Source organism: Megachile rotundata, chromosome 8 (assembly GCF_050947335.1).
Source record: "Megachile rotundata isolate GNS110a chromosome 8, iyMegRotu1, whole genome shotgun sequence".
Taxonomy (NCBI): domain Eukaryota; kingdom Metazoa; phylum Arthropoda; class Insecta; order Hymenoptera; family Megachilidae; genus Megachile; species Megachile rotundata.
This window is the reverse complement of record NC_134990.1, coordinates 15,742,043-15,757,949: the sequence shown is the minus strand read 5'-3', so window position 1 is coordinate 15,757,949 and position 15,907 is coordinate 15,742,043. Positions and strand designations below refer to the sequence as shown.

The 15,907-nt window shown below is 37.8% G+C and overlaps 3 protein-coding genes and 1 long non-coding RNA gene across 8 annotated transcripts; 3 read left to right on the top strand and 1 right to left on the bottom strand.

The window, feature by feature from the left end:
• Nucleotides 1–258: 258 nt before the first annotated feature.
• LOC100878483 (facilitated trehalose transporter Tret1) lies at nt 259–11,418 on the bottom strand. The gene is made up of 9 exons (XM_076534164.1): nt 11,169–11,418; nt 8,086–8,265; nt 4,700–4,829; nt 4,499–4,634; nt 3,657–4,113; nt 3,213–3,462; nt 2,933–3,139; nt 2,677–2,869; nt 259–2,568 (listed from the first exon to the last, which is right to left on the bottom strand). The coding sequence occupies exons 2-9, from the start codon at nt 8,103–8,105 to the stop codon at nt 2,324–2,326; spliced, it is 1,638 nt and encodes a 545-aa protein (XP_076390279.1). The 5' UTR covers nt 8,106–8,265; nt 11,169–11,418; the 3' UTR covers nt 259–2,323.
• On the top strand, nt 4,826–8,033 carry LOC143264945 (uncharacterized). Its single transcript, XR_013038920.1, has 3 exons — nt 4,826–7,663; nt 7,742–7,857; nt 7,913–8,033. It is a non-coding gene; the product is annotated as an uncharacterized LOC143264945 (long non-coding RNA).
• On the top strand, nt 8,635–12,235 carry LOC143264944 (uncharacterized). The gene is made up of 3 exons (XM_076534167.1): nt 8,635–9,543; nt 11,871–11,954; nt 12,034–12,235. Exons 1-3 carry the CDS (start codon nt 9,487–9,489, stop codon nt 12,226–12,228), a joined length of 336 nt encoding a protein of 111 aa, XP_076390282.1. The 5' UTR covers nt 8,635–9,486; the 3' UTR covers nt 12,229–12,235.
• Nucleotides 12,236–14,466: 2,231 nt separating this feature from the next.
• ND-SGDH (NADH dehydrogenase (ubiquinone) SGDH subunit) lies at nt 14,467–15,828 on the top strand. Of its 5 annotated transcripts, none has more exons than XR_013038919.1 (4): nt 14,467–14,650; nt 15,010–15,221; nt 15,299–15,593; nt 15,745–15,828. XR_013038919.1 is itself a non-coding variant. In XM_003702884.3 (3 exons), the coding sequence occupies exons 1-3, from the start codon at nt 14,539–14,541 to the stop codon at nt 15,533–15,535; spliced, it is 561 nt and encodes a 186-aa protein (XP_003702932.1). In that variant the 5' UTR covers nt 14,467–14,538; the 3' UTR covers nt 15,536–15,828. The 5 variants fall into 5 exon arrangements, 1 of the variants encoding a protein (XP_003702932.1); XR_001095861.2 differs by having other exon boundaries at nt 15,713–15,828; XR_001095860.2 differs by having other exon boundaries at nt 15,698–15,828.
• Nucleotides 15,829–15,907: the final 79 nt, after the last annotated feature.

Genomic DNA, 15,907 nt, shown 5'->3' with positions numbered 1-15,907 from the left:
GAATTGTGGCGGTAGTTTTTTCAAGTGCCGGCAAAAATTAATGAATATTTGTGAATTAGTGAACAAGTAATTACAAAATATGCATAACTACGACAATTTAAATATGGAAACTGGAATTTTCATATACTTTCTGCTTTGGAATGATCTGTCACCTGTTGAATGTCAACCTAAGTCCACCTGTCATCGTCGCATTTTCGAATCGGCAAGTGAAAATAACATATTTTATTTAAGAAAGTAGTTTGTAGTGTAAATGATCCGTTTTTTTTGTGGTTTCCAAAAATATAATTTTATTAGAAACATTTTATGAAATTTTACAATAGTACGTATACGCATACAGACGTAGATATATATTTATGTACACATACATGTATGTTTACGAAATACAAGCAAGTTGTATAGCACGATACAAAGTATATTTTATAATATAAACTCTACTCTGCTCGCATATTCACGCACACTCATATTATAAAATATCATCAAGCAGTCGACAAAAACGAAAGGCACTTGTCGAACCAATAATCTCGATGCATATTATATGTACGTTTTTAACGACTTCGAAAAAAATGAAACGCGGTGCACGATATACATACATATACATATGCTCTCTCCTACCGAATAATTAATCTTAATCTTAAGCTCATTTCTTTTCGGTTACTACAACGATCATCGAGAATTTGGTTATGTTTGTATGGCTAATATTTTCGATTTTACGGACAAGCTGACTTTCGATAATAATCGGTTCGTTTAATTCTGTTTTGATTCCTATCCGCCCTAAACTTTACGATACAAATGGACGTTCAATCTGGTCCATCGATTATAAATTATCACATTTCATTTGAAGTACTTTCAACTAGTCAGCGGTAAAAGATCCGCGACCCCTTGGTTAACGAATTCGTTAAAACTATTTTGTGCGTTCAGTGACTGTAACAGTACGTAAAAATGTACAAGAACACGAATCGGTATAAACAGATATCGTACAAAACATTGTAATATTTTAATTGAACGTGATAAAAAGATCGTAACGTTTAAGTACCCGGTTAAGTATGGGCGCCATTGAAGAAAAAGCTAGTCCGTAATTTAAACGAATCGATCAATAGATGGCGTTCGGTAACACGTTAGCGCCTGCGGTTTATTGTCTGTATTCGTTCGAATAATAACAGTATATTTACCGAGAAAAACTGCGAAATCCTTAGATTTTTACGAAGTTTTACCTATTGATAAATTATATTAAGTATTACATAGTTCGAGACGTAGATACGTCTAAGAATGACTTAACATTTTTTTTTATTAATTGTATGATTATGATACAAGCAATGAAAAATTTAATACGCTACAACAATAAATATCTCCTGAATTATCGACCATCTACGTCCAAAGCCACGTTCAACGTAAAAGTTCATTGAAATCTGAAGACAACGAGAAGTTTTTCTCGTAAATATTCTGTTCACTCTTTCGTCTCGTTTTGCTTTGAAAATATTAAATCACAGTAAAGTTAAGTTGGTTTCCAAAAGGAATGCTCTGCCTGCTCGAGAACGGCAAATCTTTTACAGATGTTCCGAAATGATCAGCGACTTAAGAGAAACGCTATAAATAAAGATTTGTGTTCCCGAACGAAGAATCTTTATCGTCTTCTACAACCATCCGTTTCTACGGAAGGCGTATTAGATCAACGTATAATACTGTTTTATGTCTAGCGTGTAGAATCGTTTGCTATATTTTTTGGTAGAAACTTGCTTCCTTTCTTTACCCTAACGTCACGTTAATAAGCGCATACTGTGCGTACTATCGATTTCTTTCCTCTCACGCATACTCACACGCACTCTCGCGCACACACATGCAAATTCGTACGCGCAACATTTTTTTTCCGAGGCTGTTTACCGAAGTAAAGTAACGGCCACAGAAATTCCCTAACCCGTTTTTCTACTCTTCGAACAATAAACGGTGCTTCGTATTATTAGATTCTAGTTGCATAAACTTTACGAGTGTTAATGTTAGGCCTCGTTAAGTCACCTGTTAATTTCAAACATTTGATTTTAACGCCGAAGAATATAACAAAGAAAAGAATTAGACTTGCCCTCAGGCTATCGATTTTTATAGGTTCTCCACTTCAGCTGAAATACGAAACTATAGATCTTTCGTAACATCACTTTAACAGCGTATAAAAAACTACGCACGTTTCGCGGTTTAATGGGTAACATTTAACTAACGACATTATCTGCGTGTCATGCATTGAATGGAACGTAATACGTACAGTTCGTAGCATTCTCGGCTTAGGAACTCTTTTGTTTGTCGCGATCCCAGCCGTACAGAAGAGAAAAAAGTTTTATACTTTCTGCACGAGTCTTGGATTCAGAGGCTCCGTGGCGGACGATTTCTCGGTTCGCTGCCTTCTTCTCGCCGCCCGCCGTTTCGCGGTCTTTGATTCGGCGCCGACTGCCAGGAAATGGTTTTGGAAGTACTCCTCGATCTCCGACAGCTTCTTGCCGTGGGTTTCTGGAAGCAGCAGCCACACGAAGACGACTGCCCCTATCGACACTGCGGCGAAGAACCACTGCACCGCGTAGGATCCTACGAGTAAAAAATTCGTGATAATTTCTGGAGTAAACGGAGAACTATATTTTCAAGTTGTAAAGATTTGCAACTTGCGCAGGTATTTTTATATTTTTATATTTTTACCTCCAAGGAAACTTTGTAAACTTCTATAACTTTGCAGGGCGGAAAACATCAACAAGTTCGCGATGGAGTAGCTGATGGAATGAGCGATGCCTCGGATGTCCGTGGGGAACAGTTCGGCGGTCATGGTCCAAGGAATGGTTAGCATACCGACCATAGACGTGCAGACGTACAGCAACAGACAGGCAACTGGAACCTGATGAAAAAATAGAACGTTAAGTTTCTATATCTTCTGTTATTTTCTACTTCGAATGCATACCCAGTATCCGGAGCGATCGCCTGACTTAATTTGGTACGTGAAGTAACCGGAAACGGTCATACAAAGCGCCATACCCAGCGAGGAAATTATACACAGTGCTCGCCTTTTGTATCTTCTCAGCAACCACGTGTTGACCATCGAACACAGAAACCGAGTTACACCGACTAGAATCGAGGCTATGTATTCGTCTACTCCCGAGCCAACTTCCTGTTACACAATAAGAACGATCGTTATAATTATCGTATAACTTTCAACAAATTAAAAGCGAAAAATGTCTTACTTGGAACCAGGTAACAGCGTAGAACAACGTGATGTAGATGCCAGAGAACTGTTGGAAGAAGAAGAGCAAGAAGAGTATCGTTATAGGCTTCCATCCTGTAGGCTTCAAGAATCCCCTCAACTTTGTAGAGATACCGCCGTGCTTGCTTTTCCTCTGCTCGCTTAATTTGATCTCGTTCTCTTTCACGATCGTTAGGTACTGTGCTTCGGCCGCCGACACTTTCCCTTGCTTCGTTTCGCACTTGTACAGCCTGCAAACGAACGTTGCAACGTTAGACGCTTTCCTTTCTCGTAACTTCGGTGAAATCTTTGTTTTCTACTTTTTTGCGGCTCGCAAAAAATTTTCTTTCAAATTCGGTGAACCAATTTTGCGTTAATCGCGTCGCTGTACTTAGAAGTTTTCGTAACCAGAGATTTTCTCTTTGCTTTTTCGAAAATTTCTTACCATTCCAAGGATTTCTTCGCTTCTTCCAATCGTCCCTTCGAAACGAGCCACACGGGCGATTCAGGAACGAACAGTTGCACCAGAACGATTGGCACAACCGCGTAAATGATACTGAGCCAGGCAACCACTCTCCAATGAATGTACGCTCCCTTTAAGTACGAGAGTACCATGCCAAAGGAGGCTAAAGTTGGGCCAAAAGATATCATCGATCCTCTGAGTTCCGGTCTTGCAACTTCGGTGATATAGACGATCGCTGGCGAGGTAGCTAGAGCCGTTGCTAGACCAGCTAGCAGACGACCGGTTAAAAGCATGGGGATATTCGTTGAAAGTGCTATGAGTATCCAGCCAGCGATGAAAGGTATAGAGCCTATTTGGAGGGTTCTCAATCTTCCGACGATCTCCATCAGAAAACCACCGAGCACAGCACCCACGGGAGGAGAAATTACCACAACGCTAGCTAGAAAAATTCGTTCATTCTTATTGTAGCTTTCTCCAGTTTGGAATCCGCGTGATTCGACTTGTGGAAAATACCGTCTCTGTTTAATCTAATTATTAAATTAGCGTAATTAGATTGTTATCTGAATGAGACATTCCTTTCTTGTTATTTTTTCGTTAATAGCGATAACGTTAAGTGTTTGTAAAATGACACAGAAATTCAAGTATGTGTTTGCTCAGATAGCTGATTGCTTAGGGAATTGTCATCTTTAATGACTTTATTGTACAGATGCCTAATCAAATATTTAGATATTTACGTGCAGGTGTAGATACTTGTTCAATATCTGGTGTTCAGGACACTTAGATAGCTGAATAGGTTCATAGTTAAAAGATTTGTCACTACTCACCGATCCAGGAAGTTTGTTCTTTAGTAGCGTGTAGTTCCGCATCCTCGGCTTCAAGGTGAGGAATGAGAATCGCTGAATACGCCATGGCTAGACCGACAGAGATGTGGAAAGACGCGGCGATGATACAGGACGCGATCTGATCAAAAAATTGTACGTAAAAAAACTCATCGCATTTCTCACTGTAGAAGAACAATCCTGTACCTCGGGTAAAGCGTTTTTGATCTTGGTGGGTTCCGTGAAACCTTTGTTGAGGCTTCTGCTCGACACGATCGCGTCTTTGAAGCATTCTCTTTCATTCTCCTCGATGTTCTTCGAGGCCTCGCGCTCGACACTGAAAAGTAGAATGCGTATGACTTTATTGCTCTTCGATCGAAGAATCAGGTGGTCAAACAGGTGATAAACTACGAGTAAAAGTCTCGACCCGTGGTTTACATAGCTTATAAATATTTATGAAAATGGACAGACTTCACTGCTTCCTTGTCAATTTCAAGGCTAACGGAGGAGACAGTTCGTAACACAGTAACATGTGCGACGATTCATGATAAAGCGTTTTCCTGTCTACCACACGTTCCATGTCACGTTAATGTAACGTTTTAATATCTTGCGGGAGATCACCGCCATAAGTGTTTCGATTACGTTTTTATGTCCTTAGTTTCGATAGAAATAACATGTTTATTATTTAAGAAGGAAAATTTATAGTAAAGTAAGCAAGGAATAATTATTCCAACCGTTATCGTGAAACTAAGTTAAAAACTGTAACGATCCACTTATCGATTCTTATCGTAACATTGCTTAAGTAAACAAAATATTTATTTTACGTCGAAAAGATAAAATTAATTTTCTCAGTAAATTAACCTCTAATTGTATGCGTTCATACGAGTTGCATCGAAACTTCGGATATTTAGAATCGAGACGAAATTTCAGCGGTATCAATGTTATCGGTACAAGCTTTAATTTAAGAAATAAACGATCCGCTTATCAATCGTCATTACGAGCCACGCGACACGCGATCATTTCTACCGTGACAATGAACGAGCAATAATTAATATCGTATCGATTAACCGGTTGATTCACGATTCAGTGCGGTTCGAAGAGTACCAGCCGTGTCAAAAGTATAATTTTCCGATTGTCTTTCGTAACGGTGACATCACGCGAATCAGAACTTATTGAGCACGCGCGATGTTTATGTCTATGTCGGTAATTGCGAGTAGATTTATAACAGTTGTCGATTTATTGCGACAACTCGATATAAGTGAAATCGACCGATGACCGGGAACAGCGGAACGATAAGTTCGTAGGCGACAGACGCGTTTTAATGAGACACTGCGAGAATTAAAGCGATAGATGTATATTTCTCAAGCAAGGTTAACGACATCCAGATGATCCTCGTTTAACGAACACGCTCCTATTTGAACAGCGTTTCTCAGCTGTTAAGAGGCTTAATTCCGCTTAATACGGTGGCGAGAAATTAATTCCAACTAATTGGAGGATTTTCGTTGATCAGCTCCAGACATTGTAACACATGAAAGTTTCCAATAAGTTACACGTGACACAGTTGCGCAACTTCGCTTCATTTATTCGGAGATTTAAGCGAAGTAACGATTAAAGAATTAGCGAAAGGATTTTTACGTTCACCCTTTCACCTTCGTCGTTTTCTCTTCGTTAGCTCTGACGTATTATGAAATACCTTTAAATTACGTACTGCGCGTATATGCTGAGGGAATCGTGCATATGCAGATGCGAGATTAATTACTGTGTTTGATCTTGTCCGACTATCCTTTAGCAAATAACATCCACTTATCATAATCGCCACAATTCACTGCATCGAAGTTCATCACGCGCCTCGTGACACTTGGGGGAAAAAAGCGGTGCCCGCTCGTTTAATAGAATTAAACATTTTCTAAAAATAGACGCGCGAATTTAGATGTATGTGCGTATGTATATTTAGCGCTGGCATCTTTGGTCTTAGAACAGCGAGCGGCAAGTTTGGATGAATTTGACGGGCAACGTTTCGATATCGAATTTAATGTTCTCTTTGTTTGCAACTTGATGAAGTTGAGTTTTTGTTCTTTTATCAGCGATCAGTTCTTAGATATGTAAATTTCCGTTTCCAATAAGTCGACTGTAACCGACGAGGTAAATACAAACCGCCGTAATGTCTCTACATTTTGAGACACGTAAGACGATCTTCGTAATCTCGAGTTTGTTTACCTTAAATTAGAATGTCTCGCGACGTTGCAAGCAATAAAATCAGAGTTTCATGGAATACTCGATATGATTAAGTAGGTGTAAATTTATCTGAGATAACAGGTCATTGAATTTTTGCATTTATTGCAGTACAAATATTTGAGTAGATCTGTATCTGTAAATGAATATTTAGACTATTTCAATATTTCCATACTTGGTACACCTTCAAGTACACTGTATCGTTTGTGATACGTCGTATCATCCCTCGTAAGACGACTTTGAAAACAGACTTAACGAACGTTTCATCGGAAGTCTAATTAGAAGAAAAAGGCGATGAAAGTATACACTCTATTCGATTCATTAGCGAGCACTATCATCAGCGTATAATCTGACTTTTAAACATTAGTTGGTATTTATAAATTTTCTCGATATGCTCTCATCGAATTAAATAGAAAAGAATTTTCAAAACACTCTTATGTTTCGTAAACGTATGATGTGGTCGTTTAAATGTTGTAAAATTGCACTTGTAACATCCCCGTTACTCTTCTTCAATTTACAATTAAACTCGTTAATAAAACGTAGAAACACGGTCGAAGGTCGCTTTCCAAAATTTGCGTACATTAATTCGTGACCGCATACTATCGAAAACAAAATTCGAGGACGATCAACGAATCACAATAACTTCGAGGTCGTCTTCCACTATGTTGAAATAGAAAATCGTTTTACAGTTTGCAAAGCTTTGAGAACCTCTTTTCGTGAAACAATAGCACAACCGGTCGGTAGCGGTGACGCAAGGAGGATTAAAAAAAGAAACAAGCACTAAACTAGTTACGCGTCCAACTAATAAATATCACTTTTATCGTTCGACAACTCCAGTAATCCTCAACTTTATTGGATCCAACGTTTTAAACTTTGAATGAGACTTTTATGTGCAGCCATTTTATATCCGAATAAGAAAGCTCGTTTTTCAATGAACAGGTAACAAAGAATTTTTACCCTCGTAAAGAGGTCACGTTGGGAAGGATGGTAAGGAGAAAGCTGGCTTTATATCTGCAGGATCCTTCGATGTCCCGTGGAAAACATTCAGCCCAGCAAAAAGCGGACAAAGAGAAGATCTCTGGGAACGTTTCGAAAACCTGTTCAGTTTGATGGATCGTATTTGTGCCATGCAGGTAACCCATCGATTTTTCTAATAATAATCATGCCTTTCAATAATTATTCTTACAGGGAAATTGTCACTCTGTGCTGAGAGGATGAAATTAACGGACGGTCACTTAAGCGAATTAATCACAAAAAAAGTTGGAGCTACGTAATCAAAAAGCCCATCATTTTCAATCGTCTAATCCCGTACGCTTAATTGGTTCTTACGTATACGCATTATATTCTTAAATAATACTGACCTCAGTGAATAAGGATCCATGGTCGCTCTTTGTGCTTCTCACTGTAGCTACTGTGTGAATGAACTTTCAACTTGCTTTTCTCCCTTTCTTCGCTTGACGTCAGTCAATTTTCGACCTCTCCTAGAAAGAACCCTCGTCAACTCAGACTGAAATTATTGCACTTCGTCACCATCTTACAGTCTGAAACGAGAAAAACACGCAGACGTAATCTTACGTCCATCAACTTCTTGTACGAATCTCTAATCGAATCATTTTTTCAGGAAAAAATGGAGAAACAAGTCGCTGCGGATTTCATAGAATAGAGTAGGGTGCAAACAGGTATTTTTGGGAAGCAAAGACGCACGAATGCAATGTAATATGGTCGCAGAAGAAGCGACAGTGATAAAATGCCATCAGAAAGAGGACGTAGCTTGCATAACACGAATACCAGTGTACACGGTAATCACGAGCATGCGTTTCGAAGGAGACTTGGAATACCATACTTAATGATACGGTAATTTTGCAATTGAAACACCGTTCAGGACACTACTTTCTATGTCGGACGTAAGACGGATTTTTCTCCTGCCTTTCATAACATGCATTTTCGTTCTAACCATATACATGTTTTCCATCGCTAAGCTTTTTGTATGATAATCTACGGTTAGAAAACATTCCAGGCGAGAAAAGGTAGCAGATTGCTGTAACGTAATGAAATTGAAATTGCCATAGAGTTGCAATTTTTCCTCGAGCGAATTTCGAAAGTCGATAAAATGTCAGAGGATGAATCTTTGCGGACTTGTTGTTTAGAAATCGATCGCGTTTTTCTCGTTACTCGCCCGCCATAATGTCTGCAACAAACGTCAACGCTCGTTTCGTTTCGCTGTAATGAATCACGATCGATAAGGACTTTGCGCGATGAATTGCATAAACGATTCACGCGCTGCACTTAATCACGCGGTCCGCAATTAAGGGCAGTACTCGATTCGATATTATTTGCACCGATATTCGTTATCTTAAGGAACGTTGTGATTTGATTGAAACTTTGTTAGATCGTTTAATGGTGAAACGATGTCTGATATTTACACAGCTTGACTAATTACTACCGATTAACCGATATCGAATTAAATAATATATATCGAGGAAATGGATCATTTTTATGAGCGTTATCGTCTACGATCCGGTATTTAAAATATCGATCAAACGGTATAAGATAATCCGAGTATTCCAGACGGTTGCGTCAGAACTTATCGATACTCTTTGCTCTAAAATTTAACACACTGTTATAATAATTTCAGTAATTATTACGTCAAGTCACTCTAGGATTTTTCAACATTTCGAGAGCCACTTAAGGCGTCTAGGAAAATAACCGTAACAGAGATCGCCCGCGATAAGTTGCAACCCGGAAATCGATATTTAGTTCGAATGCAAAGCGACCGTACGGTGGTCAGAGGTCGGATAGCAAAATCAACTTTGCGTAAGGTAAAGTCTTGCTAGCAGACCACAGGTGCGGCTTAGCTAAAATTACGTCATTTACGCGATTAAATCATCCGTTAGCAACGAGATATAACAGTGGAACTCTCGTGTCACTGTTAGATGTCGTGTAACATTATCTGGGAAAGGTTTCGTGATAAAAATGCTGCGTATCGACTCAGCCTGAAGAGCTGAAAATTTACTGCTTCAAGCTAAGTCAAACTTTATGGTAGTTTAATTAAAAGTAGATGACGAAGTTTTTAAGTCTTGCACGATGCAAGTGGATCTTTGAGTAAAATTAGAGTCTCAAATTTTTGACCCTGGAGCCAGGTCAGTTATGACCTAGACCCATGCGTTCATGGTCTAGTCACTTCGATCAAAATTAGACGTCGAAATTTTGAACCCTCGAAATGGGTCAGCTATAACTGAAGCTTATGACGCTTTCCTATAACTATACGCTGCCGGTGTTAATTCGATACTAATTGAACGAAGCGTATAACGACTGTATCACTACTTATAGCATAAAATCTACACGTGTAGAAGTTATTCGAACGATAACAAAAAAATCTTGTAGCGTTTTTGTTCCACGTCTAGATCTTCCTTTGTAATAGCTTCTTCCGCAAGTCATTATACAAAATGGCACTATTCTTCATCGCAAAATGAAAACCACATCGACCGCAATGCTGAGTCGCTGTTTAGAGCTGATATTAAAATTATTTGTTATTACATATTCGACAGTGCCAATGTAACTCTCGATTCATCAAGACTCCATTGTAAACTCTTAGTTACAGTGTTATATATTGCCTTGAAATTCCTCGTTTGACATGGATGTTCCCAGTGCTTATAAAGCACTTTCGACATCTAAATAAAATTAAAGACCGTTCCACACTTTCTGTGTCTTTAAGTCTCAATTGACCATATCGCTTTAAGTAGGCGCAAACGAGAATTATAAATGTAAATATTAGAAAATTTGCGGCAAATGTATTCAAGAACTGAAATAGTCCTTTAACTTAAACAAAAAGTCACTATACACAATGTCAAGTTCTGTATTTCATTTTCAAATTGTACGACAGAATTCTGCTGTAAAAACCGTTACGTTTCGTTGTTTCTATTTCTCGGTTTAAAGTCTGATTTCAAAAACAGTATTTGTATCGTGACGTATTCGTTTACAATGGATTTTTGGAATTCGACTTTTAAATTTCAGTCTTGCACAAACGACAGAATTATCTGATTTAACCAGCTTTTTAAACTCTGTGCAAATTCGAGTAATTTTCAATGTTATTTCGAGCAACCTCGAAAGGAGCGTCAAAATAAGCTTCACAGCCATGGACAATCTATTTCCGATAGTTCATCGCACATATCCAGCCTACAAAATATTGAAGCGAATCTGGTTGAGCCTTCTAGACAGACTGTTCTCGAACCGTAGCTCTTCGCCGTTTAAAATTTATCGGGACTTTGCAATTCGATTTATCCTCAATGCATCTCGAAAACAAGCTCCGTTTTTCCTCATAGCGTAAACCGAACGATCTCGTAAGTTTAGTCGGTAAATTGATTCGAAACACAGGCTCGAAGCCGGTAATATTTGGTAAATACGATTAACGCGAATAGATGTACGAGTAAGGACAATCGCTCACCTTCAAGATTTCGAATTTTTGTTCCAGGCGTTGGGACTTTCTGCAAATTGAATGTAAGAGAAGACGAACGAAACGCCTGATCTCTCCCTTTTCTTTCCTTTTCCTCTGTTCTCGTCACGCAAGAGCAGCAGGAACCTCCGTCCGACTCCAAACGGCTCGCGACGTGTAATGCGCGATGGCCGGTACGCGACTAAAACCTTTCGAGAGAACGCTGCCGGCTGCCTCCCAACGCTCGCTCGATCCTCTCTTCGACGCCTGTTTTCCGTGCCGGTATGTCGCCAACTACACCAATTTAACCCTTTTCGGTCGACCCGCAAACTATACTCGCCAAAAACATTTTGATTAGGTTGTTCGATACGGAGTACACGATCTCGAAAAACTATCATTAATCTTCGATCGGAATGACTGTGCACGCCTATTACGGATGTGGTCAATTTTTTCCTCGAATGAAAAATTATATTCGACGGACATTTCGATCAGATCGTATCGAGAAATCAATCTGGATGGCACAGAAAGTTTGACGCGATTTTATGAAGGAAATTGTTATCAATTTCATATTTCAAGCTCGATAACAATTACAAACCATTTATTTTCATTTTTGAGACTTGACACTTGCAAAAACGTTTTTATTAAATGTCGATCTGGTTAGAAGAATAGATTCCATGATAAAAATGAGGAAACTGATCGGATATTCTTTTGCAGATTTTTATTGGAAACGAGGACTACGTCTCTAAGAAAGCAAGAGCTCCGAACGATGACCTTTTCATTCGAGAGATCAATTATCAGGTTCGTGAGCCGAAACGAAGGAGGAAGTTATTATCGTATTTCTGACAGTCATATTTTGAATACCACAGACTGATTACAGATTACTTTTTCATCAGGGAATTTGCTACGATTGTTCTTTTATCGAATGGCCGACGAATTCTCTCAGACTAAAAGCTTCGAGACGTGGTTGGATATCGATTGCCATGGAACGAATGGGATACTTTTGCTCGATGTATTTTTAGGGCTCGTACACGTATCAGATCCAATTACCATTAAGGTCGAAATTTTTCCTTAATTCCGAGGTAAGAGATATCAATACTTCGAGAATAGCAACAAATATAGAAAAATTTTCGGCTTATCAGATAGTACTAGATAATTCTGTTATAAAAATCCGCTTGTATACAAACTAATAAAACGTTAATCACGATGACGATTTATAACGCTAGTTTATCCTTGCGAACAATATTCTTTGAGTAACGCTGGATTTCGGTGGGGTTGCACAACATGTTAACGATGTTGCACAAAATATTTTTTCAATGATAATGATAGTTTACGCTCAAGCATTTGTGTAACAAAAAATGGGTGATGAAATTTATTTCCATTTATACATTATTGATTACATTAGAAATTCTGATGGAAGTTGATCGAAAAACCATTTGTATTATATGAATAAAAATTGACATGTGTACATAATTTTGTACAAACGTATACGTTTCGCAGATGTGAATTTAGTCGAGTTTCGAGGGTTAATTGATTAGAGTCTCTGAATTTCCGAAGAAGCTTTGTAACTTTATACGTATAGAAGCCATATCTATGAATCGTCAGAAATTTGATTTTGAAAAAATTGATAATACGATAAAGCTCGATTTACAAGTCGATAACGACGTGTGAGGCATGTAAGAGTTCACGTGAACGATAGCGCGTATTACGAAAACGGCGATCGGGGTGGAAGCGTGTGAATCACGTGGACAACCATGAGTACCGGTCATATGGTGTACCGTGTGCGTCAGTTTTGCATAGGAAGTCTTTACGAAACGTCGAGTAGAAAGGGGCGATGCAACAACGAAGAGATATGCAAGGAAAGGCTCAACGGTGTTTAACCCATTTCTTCAGGGTCGTCACCTTTCATGGAATCAGTAGGCGTATCTTCGTAATATTCAGCGATAATAAACTATCGCGATTAGGATCTAATCAGCGTGTCTAATCGTCTCGATCGCGATAACCGAGACACATTTCTTTTCGTTTTTAATCGACGAGAAAATATAGTCGTCTACGGTGAGATAATACCTAGTCTTATGAAAGATAAAAAGTGCAGGAGGATTATCGTGTCGCAAGGTCTGTACAGATGCTATAAAATAAGACTTTCGATATAAACATTATACGATGTTGTCAACTGGTACAGATAACGAGACAGTTTGAAAGATTCCACACGAGTTTTATCGTATGATTTACATTCGAACGTTCGAATAAACTGGTTGTCTCGCTATCTTCGGACTAATTAGTATTAGTCTTCTGTGTGAAATTTACTAACGATCAGCTGATCAGCGGACACGTTTGAAATTGATTCAACAGGACCGGATTGAAATACGTTCTGGAACATTTGATTCTTCTGGTTTGCGAAGAAAATGTTTATAAAATTTACTGTAACACGATGCGAGTGAACAATTTCAATCGGTACGATCGATACACTGATTGAATGGGTATCATGTATCGATTGAATGCTCGAGTATGAGCAATGATCGAGATTATTCGACTCCTATGATTGTACTTTGATCCGCAGACGAGCATCTTCGATAAAAATTCGTTTAATGAGTAAATAATATTAAGCAGTTGTATAAATAATACTGAAAGAGTAATTAACTTTTATTGCGAATTATAATAAGATTTTTGTATAAATTAAATAACTAAGAAAACAGTAACAGATTGAAAGCTTAACTGAAATGTATAATTTTAATTATCTTTATTAATTAAAGTTTTCTATGTCTGTGATTACACACGTCCGTTTCCACTGCGATACTGAGCAAATAGGATTAAAAATTGGGATACAGCATTGTCAATATTAGTAAACGAAAATCAGACGAAATTTCGTTTCCTCTGTTTGCTGGAATTAATTGTTATTATGCTGCGTATCACTGGTTTTCGTTTTGTGAAGAACGTGATCACGAGGATACACGAGTGTTTGTAATTTAGAATCATTTCTCGGGTTCAATTACTCACTTGACCTACCATTGTCAACGTTAAACATACGTTTAGATTACATAGTTTCGCGAAAGCTCCACGCAAACTTCTTCTGTTTGCTGTTTGTACACAACGTCAAAAAAATAAACTTCTTTTTTTTTAAATTAGCTTACAATATGAAACTTTTTCAAAACGAATTTAAAACAAGGAATTTTAAGTGTAATTTGATAAACGAAAACATATTAAATATTTCTGTGTATTCAATTCTATATTTTCAACAATGATGGAAACAGATGCACGTTATCGTTCGATTGTTTGTTGCTTAAAATTTCGCGGCTCAGTGTGGTAAGCGCAGTCGGTAAGATAGTACTGCGAGAACAACTTGGCAGTACGTAACTCTTCCGTTCGATAGAATTCGGGAGTAAAAATGGCAGTGTTCAGTAGATTATTATTCGGAAATAATCAAAAATTGTTACAAACTAATGGATTACTGACAAAACTGCTGAATAAGAATAGTCCATTACTTAATAAACAAACAGGTAGAAACAATTGTGCCAGTTTCATGGATAATAGAGTTATCTGAAAACCGACAGTGTTTTGTTACGCAACGTTCGAAAACAACGAATTTAAGTAATTTTTGTCTATTCGTCTTGCTCGTTTCGTTTCGTATCGATGATAAGATATGCGAAATAATGTTATTCAATATAGAGATTACTGATCATTTGTAAGACCTATAATTCATTTCCCAAATAGAGGTTATAGTTTGGAAATTAATTCATGCAGTTTGAAAAGAAATGACAATATGTCAGTATAAATATTAGAATTGATAATTACATGTCATACATTGAATACAGGTCTAATAAGTAGCTGTTAGCTAATGTAATTTCTTCCTCTGCAGGAAGTCTAAGATGCATGTCAGAGCATCGAACAATACCTATACATGCAAGTCGCTGGCAATGGCATAAAACCAAGGATTGGATACACTTCTACTTTTTCGTGGGTGCTATACCTGTTGCTCTGATTATTTTCTATGCAAACGTGTTTATAGGCCCTGCAACACTAGAAGAAATACCAGAAGATTATGTTCCACAACGATGGGAATATTTTCGAGTAAGGATATGGTTAAAAAATGTTTCATAGTGCAAAGTATATAAAAATTAATTGCATCTTCATATATGTTGTTATAGTCTCCAATTACAAGATTCCTTGCAAGATACGTGTTTCCAAACCCACAGCAAGAATACGAGAAGCTTCTTGCCTATTTGGAAATTACCGATGCAAAAAGGAGATTGCGATTGCTACATAATCAATTTATCGATAATATCAAGGATCATCAGGATTATCCAGCATATTCTTATCATAGAGCTATGAAATTCACGTACATCAAAGAATATAGGAAAATGATGGATGAGGGAACAGTATAATTCATTTGAATCTGTTACAGTTGATTTATATACATAGTGCACCCAAATATTGTACAAAGTAAGCATTACAATTAATAGCTGTCAAATAGAAACTATAATAAAAACTATTTGTAGTTGATTCTATGGCAGTCAACTGCTTTTTCATACGAATTTCTTCAATAGACAATATGTTTCAAGGATCACAAGGGAATTGTACTTCTTGTGCATAGGTGTCTTCTCTTGAAGAGCAGATATTATTGCAAAAGGAAATGTTGGAAAATAAACGAAGTAACGTTTGCCAATGGGATACCAAATTTTGACTTTTTAATTATCCCTTCAGACTGGTACATTGGGATTTATGCTAATGCCAGTCATTATGTCCCAGCCTTCTTC